The sequence below is a fragment of the Chenopodium album genome, chromosome 4 (assembly GCF_948465745.1).
Source record: "Chenopodium album chromosome 4, dcCheAlbu1.1, whole genome shotgun sequence".
NCBI lineage: Eukaryota > Viridiplantae > Streptophyta > Magnoliopsida > Caryophyllales > Amaranthaceae > Chenopodium > Chenopodium album.
The window spans coordinates 70,877,120-70,894,900 of record NC_137837.1 but is presented as its reverse complement, the minus strand read 5'-3'; the positions used below and the strand labels follow the sequence as shown (position 1 = coordinate 70,894,900).

General features: G+C 33.2%; 1 protein-coding gene across 3 annotated transcripts; it reads left to right on the top strand.

The window, feature by feature from the left end:
• Window positions 1–6,162: 6,162 nt before the first annotated feature.
• Window positions 6,163–13,224, top strand: LOC145629269 (protein SPA1-RELATED 4-like). 3 transcript variants are annotated; one of them, XM_081681816.1, is made up of 8 exons: window positions 6,167–6,361; window positions 7,328–8,600; window positions 9,064–9,221; window positions 9,618–10,548; window positions 10,621–10,767; window positions 10,902–11,213; window positions 11,764–11,823; window positions 12,648–13,224. In XM_081681816.1, the coding sequence occupies exons 2-8, from the start codon at window positions 7,743–7,745 to the stop codon at window positions 12,834–12,836; spliced, it is 2,655 nt and encodes an 884-aa protein (XP_081537942.1). In that variant the 5' UTR covers window positions 6,167–6,361; window positions 7,328–7,742; the 3' UTR covers window positions 12,837–13,224. The 3 variants fall into 3 exon arrangements, with proteins under 3 accessions (XP_081537944.1, XP_081537942.1, XP_081537943.1); XM_081681817.1 differs by having other exon boundaries at window positions 7,325–8,600; XM_081681818.1 differs by lacking the exons at window positions 11,764–11,823; window positions 12,648–13,224 and having other exon boundaries at window positions 6,163–6,361; window positions 10,621–10,813; window positions 10,902–11,143.
• Window positions 13,225–17,781: the final 4,557 nt, after the last annotated feature.

Genomic DNA, 17,781 nt, shown 5'->3' with positions numbered 1-17,781 from the left:
AAGCGCTAGTATCCGGGTATATTAATGCCGGAGGAGATGTCGGAGAGAGTACTTATCAAACAAAAGTTAATTTGTGGGATAACATTGAAGCTCTCTACAACAAATCAAGAGAAGAAAATCCCGATTGGAAAATTAGTAAAAGGACCAAGAAAGCTTTGCAAGTTAGGTGGAATCATATTAATGAATTGGTTGGAAAATGGGTTGGATGTTACTCATTAATCCGACGTAACCCACCACAAAGTGGAGAATCGGAGGAAGATATTGAAATGCATGCTCACGAGAGTTTTCACAAACAATATGGTAAACATTTTGTGTTGACACATTGTTGGCAAATTATGAGGAAAAAAAAGAAATGGGGTGCCGGAACTATGCTACTACCTTCTGATAGTCGAGGAAGTAAAAGATCAGAGTCCGAGTATTTAATAGGTGATAGTGAAGAAAATCGACCTTATGGGGTTAAGAAGATGAAAAATAAAGGTAAGGAGAAGGCTACTTCTTCTTTTGTCAACATTGATAGTTTGACCTCTACTCTTGATGAGTCTAACCTTAAGAGACATGAACAAGGAGAAAGGATGTATTCTTTAATCAAAGAGCGAAGTGAAGATAGAAAACGACAAAAGGAGGAGGAGGCAAAAATTAGAATTTTCAGCATACTAGCGACAAATCCTAATCGTGATAGCGATGATGAAGAATTGTATCGGAAGTTGAAAAATGAGTTTAGGGGTAGATTTATTTAGTGTTAGTTATAAAAAGTTGAATAATTATATCCTAATTGTTACAATTTTATTCTTTAAATGATATTGTATTGTAATATATTCCATTGTTGTTATTGTAATATATATTTAGTTAATTTATATAATGTTGTTTAGTTCAAATTAAGATTCTTTGTAATATATTGCTCTAATTAATTTATGTGAAATATATTAATTTTTATATTAATTAAAAACAAAATAAAAAAAAAATCTTGTAAGCTTTACCATTACAATATGTCATGTCCTATCATATAATTGCTGACATATCATGATGATGTACCTAACGTTACTTGTACTAGTCTTATTGTTTCATATAATTGAAATCCAACATATTTGGATAAGATATCTTCACTCTTATCTTCAGAAGATATCTAGTAATTCTCAACCATTAACTTTTACTTTCTTATCTTCTATATCCAACAATATCTTATCCGTGATTTTATGTTCACTTGATAAATTATAAGTTTACTTCACAATATAAGTTCACTTCACATTATACTCCATATATATATTTACTCTCCTTCTGTGAAAATATCATTGTTTTTTGCACAAATTGTAAAAACACTCAAAGTTTCACAAAAAAAAAATGAACTTTGACTTTGGTTCAGGTTCATCAAGTTCTAGTGATGAAATATATGATTGGATGTTGATGGATTTCATTCAGGAGAGTGAACGTATACAAGAGGTGGAGGATGTAATAAGAGAAGTGGTTACCTCTGCTGTTCAACAACCCACAACTGAGAGTTCACGACCAAGATCGAGGGACTATGTGCCAAGAGATCGTGAAGGGGCTCACAAACGTTTGGTAGATGATTACTTTAGTACCACGCCACTCTATAATGATGTAAAATTTCGACAAAGATTTCGCATGCGAAAGCCAGTTTTTATGCGCATTGTGAATACTTTAACCGAAGTTGACGATTTCTTTAAGCAAAATGCAGATGCCACTGGGAAACTTGGTGCTTCAAACTTGCAGAAGTGCACCGCGGCAATAAGAATGTTAGCATATGGCACCTCGGCTGATCATGTTGATGAGTACCTCAAGTTGGGTGCAAGTACGGCAAGAGAGTGTCTTACTCATTTTGTTGACGGAATTATTACTAGCTTTTCTGCAGTTTACTTGAGGAAGCCAAATTCTGATGATGTGTATCGTCTCCTTTGTGAAGGAGAAAGTCGTGGTTTTCCTGGCATGCTTGGGAGCATTGATTGTATGCATTGGCAATGGAAAAATTGTCCAGCAGGGTGGAGAGGCATGTATCAAGGAAGATCTCGAGAGGCAACTGTAATCTTAGAAGCCGTTGCTTCTTGGGATACATGGATTTGGCATGCATTTTTCGGGACACCTGGGTCAAATAATGATATCAATGTCTTGCAGCGATCACCGGTATTTGATGACTTACTAACTGGACGAGCTCCAGAAGTTCAATACAACGTAAATGGAAAAACGTACAATATGGGTTACTATCTAACGGATGGTATCTATCCGAAATGGGCTGGTTTCATTGATGCCATAACTGCTCCCCAGACTGCTAAACATAAACTTTTTACTATGAAACAAGAAAGTGCTAGAAAGGATGTGGAGCGGGCATTTGGAGTACTTCAAGCTCGATTTGCAATAATAAGATATCCTGCTTTGGCATGGCACCCTGAATTATTATGGAAAATTATGATGGCATGTATTATAATGCACAACATGATTGTAGAAGATGAACGTCATATGTATCGAAATTATCAAGATCCGTGTATTGATTTTGCGGAAGAACAACCCGAGACACTAGCTAGTTCATCAAGTGAAAACGCTAATCGCGGGCCCATCCTTGTTAGTCGCGGAAGATACGAGTACATGGATCGAGATTTAAGCAGATTTATGGGCAAAAGGGAAGAGCTTCACAACAAACAAATACATGTGTCGTTGAAAAACGATTTGGTTGAACATGTTTGGAGAAAGTTTCAAGGACCAAATTAAACTTAAACAATGTGTGTAAGAAAAGGAGATTGGTATTGTTATCATTATTTTTATTTTTATGTTAATTTTAATTTAATGTCGTTATTTTCTAGTTATTGTTGTTTTTAGTTTCATGTTGGTTTGTTATTATTTCAGCTATTAATGAATGTTATTATTAATGCAAATTAAGCGTACTATTTGATTATACTATTTTACAAATATTTACTATTTTATTATCTTAGAAAGTTAACTATATGTTTACGTTTTACTAACAAATATTTTTACTATAATTAAAATTTAAACAAAATTAATTTAATACTAAATAATAATAGGTACAATAATGTAGTGATATATATAATAATAGGTACAATAATGTAGTGACAAATATATATATATATATATATATATATATATATATATATATATATATATATATATATATATATATATATATATATATATATATATATATATATATATATATATATATATATATATATATATATATATATATATATTAAAGAGATAGAGAATAAAAGAGTATGACAAGAGGATCCTCTTGTTGTGGGAAATTATGGAGGAGGAGGAAGATGAAGAGTATTATGATAGTGGAAAGTGGGGTATAGGAAAAAGTAGATGATGTGTCAAAAGGAGAATGGGAGAGAGAGGGAAAAAGTATGGAAGTAGAGTACTCCCATTGGAGATGCTCTAAAACCACCAAAAGATTTCACTTTAATTTATTATAATTTTTAATATACAAAAAATGATCCGGGGCATCGCCCGAGCTTAAAACTAGTTTAAAATGTAAAAGGTAAAGAGCACCCCATGATGTTAGATAAGAGAATTCAAATTGGTAATATTAAAGTAAAATAAATATTAATTGCACCGATTGACCCATGATTTTGACATGTATTCCAAACTTAATATTACTATTTTAGGTAATATACTAAGGTATAAGCTAACGAACGCTTTGGGGTGTTGGATAAGATAATAAAAAAAAAATATATTAATTTGAAATAAACATTAATTACACCAACAGACGTTGATTTCGACTTTATTCTCAAATTAATATCATTTTAAGAAATATTTTAAAGGGTTATCTAACCACTAGGGACGGTTCATTAGCGAGATCCACTAATTAGTTAGGTAATTAGATTAGTACTCGTGCGATACACAGTAGTAATAAATTTTTTTTCCCGTAATTAATTTATGATATAATATAAAAATGAAGCAACTCACGTGAAATAAACAAATGCAATGCACATAAGAAATATGAAATAATATCCGTAAAAAAAAATATATGAAATAATAAGGCGAAAATAATTAAAACTACAATTGAGAAAATGAATGTATGTTTTTTTTTAATTAGTTGTGTTGAAATTTTCTTAAAATAGTATACATTATATTACACTAATGACGCATCTTATTCCCAATAATACTATACAATGTAGATGTCGTATGACTTTTTATTAATGAATTAATTAAGTTAGTTCAAAAAAAAAAAAAAAAAAAAAAAAACAAACAAACAAGCTTAAAGCTGATAGCCTGATATTATATATTATATTGGTGAGAATTTATATTAATATCTTGACATGATATGTCGAAAATGATCGATGTGATGTCGAAAATGATTGATGTAAGCATTAATTGTTTTAGTGAAAAATGATAGATTTATTTATGGAAATAAAAAGTTATACGTTGGTAATATTATTTCAAAAATATTTAACAGAAAACTAACTCAATTATTATTATTTGATAAGATTTCAAATTAACACCATGAATAGAAATGTTTTTTTCCGCATTGAACCCCACTATTGTACAACTATTTAACGGTAATATGAATGTTAATATTGTATCTTTGGATCCGTTATTTTATTCTATCCAACCATATTTCAACCTTCTAAATTATATATTATTCTCCCTTAATTCAAAGCTCTAAAAATCTGGTGTAATTATTTTAAGTAAATAGAACACGAAATACAATTAATCCCATTCATTCACCTTATTTTTGCTGAACTGAAATTAGTATTACTGAACTGAAAATATTTTCACTGAACTGAATTTTTTTTTGCTGAATTGGAATTACTATTAAATTTTTTTTTACTGATTTTCTAGTATATTTCTTCTTTAAAGTTACTGATTTTTACTAAACTGTATAATTTTGACTGAAATGAACTTATTTTACTGAACTGAACTTGTTTTTGCTGAATTACTGAATTGAAATTATTTTGACTGAATATTATGTTTTTTTAAAGTGAAGTGAACAAGGTCTTCTTATAAATATTACATATAAGATTAGGAATAAAATATTATAAAAGATGTATTATACATATATTTCAAAAACAAACGATTTTTGTTAAAAAGGGAAAAACAACTCTGATATTTGTTTTAGTATTGTTTTATTAATTATTGATTGATGATGATACCATGCATAATGCTCGTTTGCAAGATCCTTATATAAAATACTCGTATTGAACAAGTTCATATAAAAAGCACGCCCCCATAACAGTTATGCACAACTAATTTTAGTATTACTATAACAAGTGTTCATGTCAATTCAATTACGGATACGGGCCGTAACCGTCACGAGAGAGTGCAAGTCTACCACTTTACAAGACCAAGGAGGTTCCACCTCAAAACCATTTCAACGAGGGGAGTAGCCCTTAGTATTTTATAGTGGTGGTACCTGTTGAATTATTTCAACGTGAGATTTCATTACCACTACACTCCTCCTTTAGGGTCTGTTCCCTTCAGTTTAATTTCAGTTCACTTCAACTCTAATCAATTCGGTTCAACTCCTAAATTCCTTCTCTTATAAAATATTCATTTAAGCTATATTTAGTTCAGTTCAGTTCAACTCAGTTCAGCATATGTAATCAGGCCCTTAGTCTTGTTAGTGTGGGACAGAATCGCTCACGTGTAGGTTGTATATGGGCTCAACATTTCAGTAATAGTGAGAGCATGAAAGTACTATTGAAAATGTTTTGCAATACTCCCTCTGTTTTCTTTTATTAGCATCAGTTTGACCAACACTTTGACAATTAATATATTTAATTGTTAATTTGTAAAAGTTATAAAAAAATTATATTATGAAACTAGACATTATGATGAATCTATGATATACTCCGTATTATACAATAACATTTATTTATTTTATAGAGGTGAAAAAAAAAAAAAAAGGTCCCTTTTTTTTTTTGGTGGCTTCTAAGTAGTATTTTCAAAATTACCACTTATATGTATTTGCTTGTTATGCCTTTAAACTCCATCCGCAACCATCGGCTTTCATTCAACCCTCATGAATTAAACCAAACAACACCTGACCAATCAAGAAATCTAGCCCATATCCTAAAACTGTACAAGAAACAATTCCGTATACAATAATTAATCTTCTACTGTATTGGTCATTATATTAAATTTAAATAAACATTTGTTTTATATGGTGGTGTGGAAATTATATGGTCCACGTTTTATTTGGAGGGATTTTGTTTGGCACCTTTTATTTCTGATTTTCTGAAGAAAAAAGGCTTGGAATTTATGAGGTTGTGGTGCTTTGCTGTTTCTTCAGCTCTGTTCATCTTCACTAAAAACTTTTTCTGTTTTTTGTTTTGGGTTTTCAGGTTGATCCCTCTTTTCATTTCAACTGTTCTTCTTCAACTTTATGTTGGTTAGTTTCTCTCTTTCTCTCTCCTCCCCTTACAATATATGTGAAATTGAGATGAAAGTGATGAAATGGGAAATTAAATGGCTGTATGATTAGAGTTTTATGTGTATTTTAATATATTGTTGATGGGTTTTTCTGGGTTTTTGCTTTTTTACTGATTGGTGTATGATATTTGCATGTTTATGATTTGTGCTATAATTGAGTTGTTTTTTTTAGGAAGATCAAAGGTTTCTATAATTGTGTGAGTTTGGTTTAGTGGGTAATTCTGTGAATTGTCAGTTTCTGTTGTACTAAGATTTGTAATTGTTAGTTGTACTTTCACATTTCAATAGTGCACCAATGGGGTGTAGCTTTGTTAACTGGACTCTTCATTTTACCTCAATTACCCGTGCTAGATCTTAGTAGGCACTCGGACATGGGTATTGACACTTGTTAGCACTATTTTGGATACTAAAAAATATTGAATACATTAGCCATGTCTGACACTTGGATACATACTCGTGTATGATATGAGGTGCCGGGCTGAATAACTTTCGAGCGTTAATGACAAATTTGTACAGAAGTTAGCTCTTATTTGTATATGGGTAAACTTTATGAAATAGATTTAAAAGCATGGATCATATTGTATGATCTATAGTGTGGTCTCCCCTACTACTCTAGGGTTACCACTTTACCTTTCTAGTGATAAAGTCATGGAGGTTTTGATTGCCAAAAAAGTGTTAAATGTTTAAATTTCAGTAACTAATGATAAGTGTTTGCTGAAAGGGTTGCTTCTAATTCTTCACTTTGGCAAGCCTTGTTGTTGCCTTTCATGAACAACCGTGGCATGTTTATGAGCGATGATCTACAATATTATGAATTTCTGTATTTTCATGTAATTATATGACTGAAGGTTGCTCGTCATATTGTTTTGGTTGAGTTTAGCTCTACATAGTTGCTGACATGTGAATTTCTTCTTTTGTTAAGGAGATTCTGAAGAAGGGATTATATTTGTGAGGATCGATCATATTCTTTGGATGATAAATTATATTCGTGAGGATCAATTATATTCTTTGAATGAATTGAAGGAGTGAAGAAGATCGAGTAAATACTTGTGGTTTGGATATATTGCTTTAGATCTTAAATTTCTTGTTAAGAGACTGTGTCAGTCTTAAGTTGGATTACATATATAACTCAAATTGGTTGCTTTCACAAATTTTCATGACGTTTAATATAAAAAGATGATGGAGGTTCAAAGGAGAGTTGTATATAGATATATGAAGATATACTCTGAAGATTTCCTATTTGTGGTTTTTTATTCCGGGTAGATGGCAATATGAGTTATATACCTTGGGAGAATTTTCTTTCACTGAATGTATATGAGCTTTGGTGAGGTGATATCTGGATGAATATGGACGGTTCATCTGATAATGGTTGGCGGAAATCTGCTAGTTCTAGAGGATTGGATACTTCTGCATCTTCAGAAAGAAATTTGAGGCTACTCCATGAAAGTAGACGTAGCTTATCTACTGATGCATCACGTAACTCAGTACTTGGCAGTGGGCGTAAGGTAAGAGATTCTTTCGGGCAGGCTCCTAGTGACTATCTCAGGAACCGCCTTGGAGCGTCTGGTGTATCAGAGGATGAAGTAGCTATGGATCCTTTAGTTCACAGCATTGAATGGGGTGATGTCAGCTTGAGGCGGTGGCTGGACAATCCAGAACGTAGCATTGATGCGATTGAGTCTTTGCATATATTTAGGCAGATTGTTGAGATAGTTAGCACGGCACATTCTCAGGGAATTGTGATTAATAATGTACGGCCTTCCTGTTTCATAATGTCTTCCTTCAACCATGTATCCTTCATTGAGTCTGCTTCTTGTTCAGATTCAGGATCAGATTCCTTGGAGGATGGGTTGGATGGCCAAGATACAGAGAGTAAACAGCAATGTTCATCCTTGTGTAATGATGAACTGAATGAGCAGAGAAGTGGGTCAAGCCATAGGGAATCACAACTGATATCAGAAACCATTGGCTCTAAGTCTCACACAATCCAGGCAACAAATCCATCTTCTGTAGAAGAGAAAGGTTGGTGTGAAACTAAGGACGCAAAAGGCTGTAGAAAGGCTGGAGAAAAGCGGTCTTTCCCAATGAAAGAACTTTTGCTGATGGAGTCAGGTTGGTATACTAGCCCAGAGGAGATTGCTGGTGCCCCATGTTCCTGTGCTTCAGATATCTATCGCTTAGGTGTTCTTCTATTTGAGGTTCGTAAACATGATATTGTCTATGCATTCCTAAGAATCTTGGTTGGCTTAGGCGTTTGATGCTAAATTATCTTTACCTTGGAAATTTTGTTTTTGTTTTTAATTCCCATCTACCTCTTGCCTGCAAAAATGTAAATTATACTCCATCCAGAAATATTTGTCACATTACTCCAATCTTTCATAAGTGTGAGCATATGGCATGATTTTTTGAAAAGGCCCATTGGGTTGTAACCACACTCTAATCATCACTCAATTCAAGAAAGTGGGAAGTCCAAAAATAAACTATTACTAGTCAAGATAAGGTGATAGATTTTTAAGATCAACCATTAATGTTTGAGGTAAGGCAACAACATTTTTCGGGAATCATGAAATAGTGTATTTGACAATTATTTCTGGATGGAGTAAGTATAGTAGAAATCAGACGAGGAAAGGTAGCTAATGTTGAAAGTATCTGATGAAACAGTTATTTTGCACGTTTAGCTCCATTGAAGAAAAAAGTGGAACAATGTCTAGTTTACGACATCGAGTTCTTCCCCCACAACTTTTGCTGAAATGGCCTAAAGAAGCTTCATTCTGCTTATGGTTGTTGCATCCAGACCCTTCTAGTCGACCAAAAATGGGGTAAATGCTACTAATTATTCTTCACATTAGTTTAACTTGGTTTGTATGTCTGTTGATTTATGTGTTCCTTACATTCTGAGGGATGGAAATTGTTTATTGTTAGTATTGTAGTAGATTGGACATTAACCAATACTTTTTTTTTTTGGCTTTCTTTTATGCATAGTATTAGCCTGCTTGTTTTAATTTACCAAAGTTTCTCTAAACTGAAACTATTAAAACTAATTAAAATGAGGTATTAATATTGAAATTTGAATGCTCCTACCAATCTCAAGTAAAAGTTCCATTTGCCGTTTGATCACATTTTTAGTTTGGTGAACAATAGTTTCTAATTACGAACTTTGGTCCTTCAGGACTTGTAAATTATTTTGATCAATCTTCTCTCTTTGCCAATGTCAGCGATCTGCTGCAAAGTGAGTTTTTTAATGAACCTAGAGATGATTTAAATGAGCGTGAAGCTGCAATAGAACTCAGGGAAAAGATAGAGGAACATGAATTGTTGCTTGAGTTCCTTGTCCGTATGAGACAGGCCAAACAGGATGCTGCCAGTAAGTTGCAGAACACCGTTTCCTTTTTATCTTCTGATATTGAGGAAATAGTAAATAAACAAAAAGCTCTTAAGAAAAAAGGAGGCACTTTCTCAGGCTCGGAGAGGATTCGGCAGTCAGCACCAGATCTAAGTCCAATTAATTCTGTTGAACATGATGCAACAGATCATAACAGGCAAGAAGTTCAGGTACATGATGCCGTGAAGTTTAGTTCTGTTGAAAGTGAAAGTCCTAATCAGGAAAATTTGCTGTCAAAGAACTCGCGATTGATAAAAAACTTCAAGAAACTTGAGTCAGCCTACCTTTCAACAAGGCACAGGCCAGCCAGGCTGTCAGGGAAGCCAGTGGGTGGCCATTCTCAGCTTAGCAGCAATAGTAGAGGGTCTGTAGTTTTAACTGAAAAAAGTTCTAGCGTTTCATTAGCTAAAGAGCAAAGGAGTAATAATGGAGAAAGTGGGTGGATTAGCCCCTTCCTTGAAGGTTTATGTAAGTATCTGTCGTTTACTAAATTGAATGTAAAAGCAGACTTGAAGCAAGGGGATCTTCTGAACTCTTCAAATCTGGTATGCTCTGTCGGTTTCGATCGTGATGGAGAATTTTTTGCAACTGCTGGTGTAAATAAGAAGATCAAAGTATTTGAGTGTGATGCCATCCTCAATGGGAATCGTGATATTCATTATCCTGTCACTGAAATGGCCTGTCGCTCAAAGCTTAGCAGCATTTGTTGGAATAGCTATATCAAAAGCCAGATTGCATCTAGTAATTTTGAGGGCGTAGTGCAGGTGGGTTGACTCTCTTTGAGTGTTATGTTGATCTCTAAAAGTTTCATCCTCATTTCTTTGTGACATTTGTAGGTATGGGATGCTGCAAGAAGCCAAGTATTTGTGGAACTCAAAGAGCATGAAAGGAGAGTCTGGTCTGTTGATTTTTCATCAGCAGATCCAACACTGTTGGCAAGTGGAAGCGATGACGGTTCAGTCAAACTCTGGAGTATCAATCAGGCAATTCTATTACTGCATTTGGTGGCTGTCAGCTTTGACAATAAACGTACTGTTGTTATCTAATTACTGTTGCTACAAGGTCAATGTTCTGGGGTTGTGATGATTTGTTTCTCTCACATGGGTTGTTGCTGCAGGGAGCAAGCATCGGTACCATCAAAACCAAAGCCAATGTCTGCTGCGTTCAGTTTCCCATGGATTCAGGTCGTTCTCTTGCTTTTGGTTCAGCTGACCACAAAATATACTACTATGATCTGCGGAGTCCTAGAGTACCATTATGCACATTGATTGGGCACAACAAAACTGTAAGCTACATCAAGTTTGTGGATTCCAACACTCTAGTATCTGCATCAACAGATAACACTCTGAAGCTTTGGGATTTATCACTGTGTGCATCTCGTGTTGTTGAGGGCCCTCTTCAGTCATTTACTGGTCACACAAATATGAAGGTATGCATTGACCTGATCTGATCTATTATGGTTGCTCTTATTTAGTTGCTGGATGTTCAATCTGATATCTCTGTCGGTGCTAGTAGCTTAGTATAATTAGCTGCATTTTTTTTTAAATGTGATAAAGTGTTCATTTTATGCTCACCAATGTATGAATCTATGCTCCTCTCCTACCTAACAAAATGGTTAAGCAAATGTTTTCAATGAGCATTATTGCAAAATTTCTGTAAGGGGATGCAGCTTCATGAAATATAAAGAAGTAGAAGGTTACTATAACACATTCATACATTACCGTTTTCTCCAAAGCCTTCGTATGCAGGTAGTCCGTGATAAGGCAATAAAGGAAGGGCTTGAAATATTTGCTGCCTTACCCTTCAACTATGGAGTTGAACATTTTAGTAGATCAACCTCACCCTACATCAAAAATAAACTAAAAATAAAATCAATTAAGTAGTTGTAATTGTGCATACTTTGACTTGTTACTGAAATTTCTGTCCACCTATGGCTTAAATGATTGCTTGTTGTTGCTAACACTTTTTTTTTATTTCAGAACTTCGTAGGTTTATCTGTATCAGATGGTTACATTGCCACAGGTTCCGAAACAAATGAGGTAAGATCAATTGGATAGGTTGTCTTCATTTATTAACTATTAAGTTGATCCTAATTTTTCCTCAAAAAAAAAAAAAAAAAAAAAAAGGTTGCTCCTGATTCAGTGAAATATAGAAATTGTTACTCTACAAATCTTATACCATTGACCACTGTACAGAGTTACCGTGAAACTAGTAGTAGATTTTAATATGAAAATTGAAAGTAACCATGAAAAAAGTGATTGATGTCAATAATAGTTAAAATTGAATAATTTTTTAAATATGTTCCTACTATTGCTATATATTTTGCAGCTTGAGCCCTTTTCTTCCTATCTGAATATAGTCATGCCATTTCTCTTAAAAGTTGCCTTTAACCCATATGTTTCCTCTTTGTGGATGTTCCAACCTATCAATTGAAGCCTTTTGTTTACTTGATCACTTAAAAGAGATGATGATGTATTACTGCTATACTTTTTATGATGTCATTATAGAGTAATCGCACACATTAGCTTCATTATGAAATTTTAGCCTAGCAATAACAATACCATATTCTTTGTATGAATGATGATTAGTATGAAACTCGAAGTATGAGGGCATTGATGGATGTTACTGCTATATATATTTTATATAGGAAATTAAAGTGATGGTTTTTATATTTTAGTATTTGCTTGTACTCGTATATTTTAAAAATCAGCCCTATTTGTCCATAGTTGCCTGATTCTGTTAAGCATGTATATAGGCTAATACGCTAGTTATACTTAAAATCCAATTTATCAACAGCCTCTGACTGTTTTTCGGCTCTAGATCAGATTTGTTTGCTGAAGTTAGTTGTGGTGCCTATGAACAGGTATTCATTTATCACAAAGCCTTTCCTATGCCAGCTCTGTTGTACAAATTCAGCAGTTTAGATCCACTTTCTGGCAACGAAACAGAAGACGCTGCACAGTTCATCTCTTCTGTTTGTTGGCGCGGTCAATCATCAACACTTGTAGCTGCAAACTCCACTGGAGATGTCAAGCTGCTGGAAATGGTTTGATTTTTAGATTGCCTTCAGCTGGCAAAGAAAAAATGTATAGAAGAATTGGAGGAGCTACTCCCCACATATTCCTTTTTCAAGCATTGTTTGCTTGAACTTTTCGGTTGGTGAATTGGTTGGAGGGATTAACCATAGCAATTTTGATATTAGATCAGAGCCGATGCCATGGGTGTGAAGACCCGGAGATATTATTTTCTGTAAATAATTTTTTTAGGCACAAAGAAGGGTAATATGATCAGATCATGCCCTTGTATAACCCTCTTATATAGGTCAAAATCTTATTTTCTCACTGTTGGAGCCTTCCAATTAGTGATTTTGTGATGCTAAACTTTCATTTTTCAGCAATGCAACTTAAATGAAATACATAGTTTATCTTTACAATGTTACATATAGTCTTTCATTAGTTTCCTATGAGAAGATAGTTTTAAAGGTTATATATATCATAAATTAGCGAAACTAAATTAAGAGAGTGAACTATTATTTTCGGTCAATTCATCCGACATCATACGTTAACTAAAAGTGTTTACAAAACATCAAAAGTACAACAAGCTAGCACATACAACATAGGCTAAACAACCAATACTACTAACATGAGCTTTACTAGCTCTTACAAAACTAAAACACAACATAAAACACTCTTCTTGAAGACCCTTGAACGTAGGAAAAACCTTTTAGGCTACAACATTGGAATACTAGTGTGCCAAAAATATGCAAAAACATTTGCATTCCAAAAATATGTAATGACCTTTTAATTTGGTGACTTGGCTAACAAAGTCCCTATTAACAGCAGTTGGGGAATTTGTGATATTTCTCCCAAACCTTTCTTTGGAGAGGGTAGCTTTAACTTCCCTAGTCCTAGCAACTAATCCCAAACATACATGGAAAACACACAAGTTATTGCCATTAATCAAAATAGAGAATTTTGCTATTTTCACTCTATTTTGTCTAATTAACCGTTTCAATTAATCCATATAAGAAAGGATATTGAGAGTTGGGGATAATTCAAGTGTTTAGAGCTCCCCTCCCGATTATTGGGATCGATTCTCATCACCCGCACTCAGTGGTGGATCTTGAAAAAAAATCTTTTGGGGACCTTTCAAATCTAAACCTGTGACATATATATAAAAGTACACAACTACTCCGTATTTTACTAAAGTAACGAAAGCGAATGAGAAAATTATCAAATTTATTACAGTGAACTAAGCCAAATAGTTTCTCCATTTTTTACTCTTGTAACACTTCCCTAAAATGAAAATGTCACAATAATTTCCAATTGAAAATTGGAAAGTTATTTTCAAAAAACGCTGTACTATTTTTCTTATATAAAGCTAATGGCTCACTAAATTATACTCCTAATAAACTCACACTTCATCTTATAGTGTATTAAATCCCACCTTTTTTTTTACGGCAGTTATCCCACTTTTCTTAAATACCATAAAAAGTGTGAAAAAAAAAAGAAAAGAATGGAGTTAAGAGTATAATCAGGTACTCAGTTCTTCAATTTTTCACCTTTTAGGTACTCAATTTTTTTGCTCACCTTTTAGGTACTCAAAATTATTTTCAGGCTAATTAACTCACCAGTAAGGCAGTAACCATACCTAATTAAAAAAATAATTTTTTTTAAAAAAAAAGAAAACAATAACTAATTTTTCTATTGAAGCAGTAAAAAAACTAGCCGTTATTAGGCTATTTAAAGAGGTCTAAAGTAGGAAAAAAAATGCCATGAATACAGCAGCAACAAAGTAGCAGCAAAACAGATACAATCCAGTTTTCTTATCCTAAATTCATCACCAACGATTTTCCCAGAAATTTTTTTTTTTTTTGAATAAGTCTTGTTTCATCCATTTCTTCCCCTTCTTTACTGCAATCCAGTGTCATCTAGGACAAGAAAAAAAAATTCTGAACAGAGCTTCAAGGTCAGAAAATCAGCCTCAGCCATTCTTCCCTAAACAAACACACTGACATCAACCAACAACACTAGCATAATTCATCAACAAACAACACTAGCATAATTCATCAACAAACAACAACACAACAACAAATTTAGCCGAAAAAACACAACAAATCGACATCATCAATTTCGTTCAAAAAACCCACAAAACCGTAAACCCTAACTCATAAAATAAGATCATCAATTGGGCAAAAAATTCGAAATGTATATCAAATTAAGAACAAAAACGAGTAATGAAGGTTACCTCAAAAAAATGGTTGTGCTAAGTGTCGTTTTCCCAGATTTGCCCCAAGCTTGCTCGTGTTCTTCACCAAATGCACAACAATTTTCCAGAAGAGGAAAGAATAAAGGGAATAAGAGAATACGAAAGGGGGAAAAAAAATTCTGACCCGCTCATTTTTTTATTCGGATGGGCCCACTTTCAGCTAACCCAAGGTATTGAATTGTTAACCAAGGGTACATAATTCTTAGGGGGAATTAATTTTTTTTGGCCGGAAAATGGTACTCAGTACCCAAACGGTGAAAAAAAAAATTGAGCACCTAAACGTTGAAAAATTGTAGAATTGAGTACCCAAATTTGTGCTTTACTCAAAAGAATGAAATACAAAACAAAAATTAAACCCTTAATTTTGCTACATCGTAAGGTTCATATAAAAATAAAAGAATGTAAAAGGAAGCAAGGTGGGTCTAGTAGAATTATTGAAAAGTTTAAAAATAAAAAAAAAATTGAAATATTGGAAGCCTAATAAAGTAGGGTACACTGTTACATATGTTTCTTTTTGCTGGGTTTGTCTAGCACTTAGCCTTTTTTTTTTTTTTTGTATGGCCCCCCGGATCATCTGCCACTGCTCGACTTGTAACTCTCTAAACATCAAAAAAAGTATGGGAAATGATACTGCCACCATTTTTTTTTTTTTTTTTTTTGAAAGGAATGATTTCATTAGATAAAAACAATTTTTGTGGCACTACAATCAACCCTAGACAGATCTAAACACTCAACACAAGTATGAATGGTTTTAACTCTTTAAGATTCCAAATCAGAAAATTAAAATACTACCTCCGTTACAGGTTATGTGCAACAATTTGACATGAAGCAGAGAGAGAAAATGTCTAATCATTGCACATAACCTGAAACAACGGGGGTAGTATAAAACATCGCCAGGCATGTTGGGTCTTTTTTTGATTCGTCTTAAAATAGTTTATTAATATTTAATTGTTATATATTTTACTAATATGTAATTAAATATATTTATGGTCAAAGTAATGTGTTTTTAAACGTGTATAGTTAAAGTGAGAAGATCATTGTTTTATAACGGAGAGAGTACTATTTAATCAAATATAATTGTATTTATTTGTAGTCAAAGGTATACATTAAGGATTGTAAATGTAAAAATGTAATTGAGGGAGTAACCAAAAAAAAAAAAAAAAAAAAAAAAAAAAAGAACATTAAATTTTTTGTGAACAATAATTTTCTAGTTTTTGCGAATTACTCACTCTATTCCCAAATAATTGATATAGTCAAACATGACATACATGTCTATGCACTAGTTTGACCTTAGGTATATATGATTAAATATTAGTAAAAAAATATTTAAAAAATGTCGATGTTATAAAACTCTATATTTATACCTATTTAACAATATATTTCATGCCAAAAGTTGTATATGAACCAAAAAAAAAAAAAAAGTCAAACGTAATGTCACTTATTTAGGCACGACAAGGTGACCTAGGAGTAGGCCATGGGCCGTGTCGTGAACACGATTTCAAAAATCCGGCACGAGCACAGCAAGAACCCGTGGGAGACATGGTAGTTTGGCCTGCCAGCACGACCTTAAAATAACATAAATAATAATTAAGACCTATAATAGTTAAAAAATAATAATAAATAGAACAATATTAATATAATAATAAAAAAATCATAAATATAAAATTAATAAATGCCATGAATACAGCAGCAACAAAGTAGCAGCAAAACAGATACAATACAGTTTTCTTATCCTAAATTCATCACCAACGATTTTCCCAGAAATTTTTTTTTTTGAATAAGTCTTGTTTCATCCAGTTCTTCCCCTTCTTTACTGCAGTCCAGTGTCATCTAGGACAAGAAAAAAAATAATTCTGAACAGAGCTTCAAGGTCAGAAAATCAGCCTCAGCCATTCTTCCCTAAACAAACACACTGACCATAATTTGAAGTTAGACACTTCAAATTGACAACAAAAACACACATAACACCATCAATCACACGTACACATTTTTACCAAAACTTCCCCTGTTTACTTCGCAAAACACATACATTAATCAAACCCTTGCGCAAATTATACATGCAATCAACATCAACCAACAACACTAGCATAATTCATCAACAAACAACAACACAACAACAAATTTAGCCGAAAAAACACAACAAATCGACATCATCAATTTCGTTCAAAAAACCCACAAAACCGTAAACCCTAACTCATAAAATAAGATCATCAATTGGGCAAAAAATTCGAAATGTATATCAAATTAAGAACAAAAACGAGTAATGAAGGTTACCTCAAAAAAATGGTTGTGCTAAGTGTCGTTTTCCCAGATTTGCCCCAAGCTTGCTCGTGTTCTTCACCAAATGCACAACAATTTTCCAGAAGAGGAAAGAATAAAGGGAATAAGAGAATACGAAAGGGGGAAAAAAAATTCTGACCCGCTCATTTTTTTATTCGGATGGGCCCACTTTCAGCTAACCCAAGGTATTGAATTGTTAACCAAGGGTACATAATTCTTAGGGGGAATTAATTTTTTTGGCCGGAAAATGGTACTCAGTACCCAAACAGTGAAAAAAAAATTAAGCACCTAAACGTTGAAAAATTGTAGAATTGAGTACCCAAATTTGTGCGTTACTCAAAAGAATGAAATACAAAACAAAAATTAAACCCTTAATTTTGCTACATCGTAAGGTTCATATAAAAATAAAAGAATGTAAAAGGAAGCAAGGTGGGTCTAGTAGAATTATT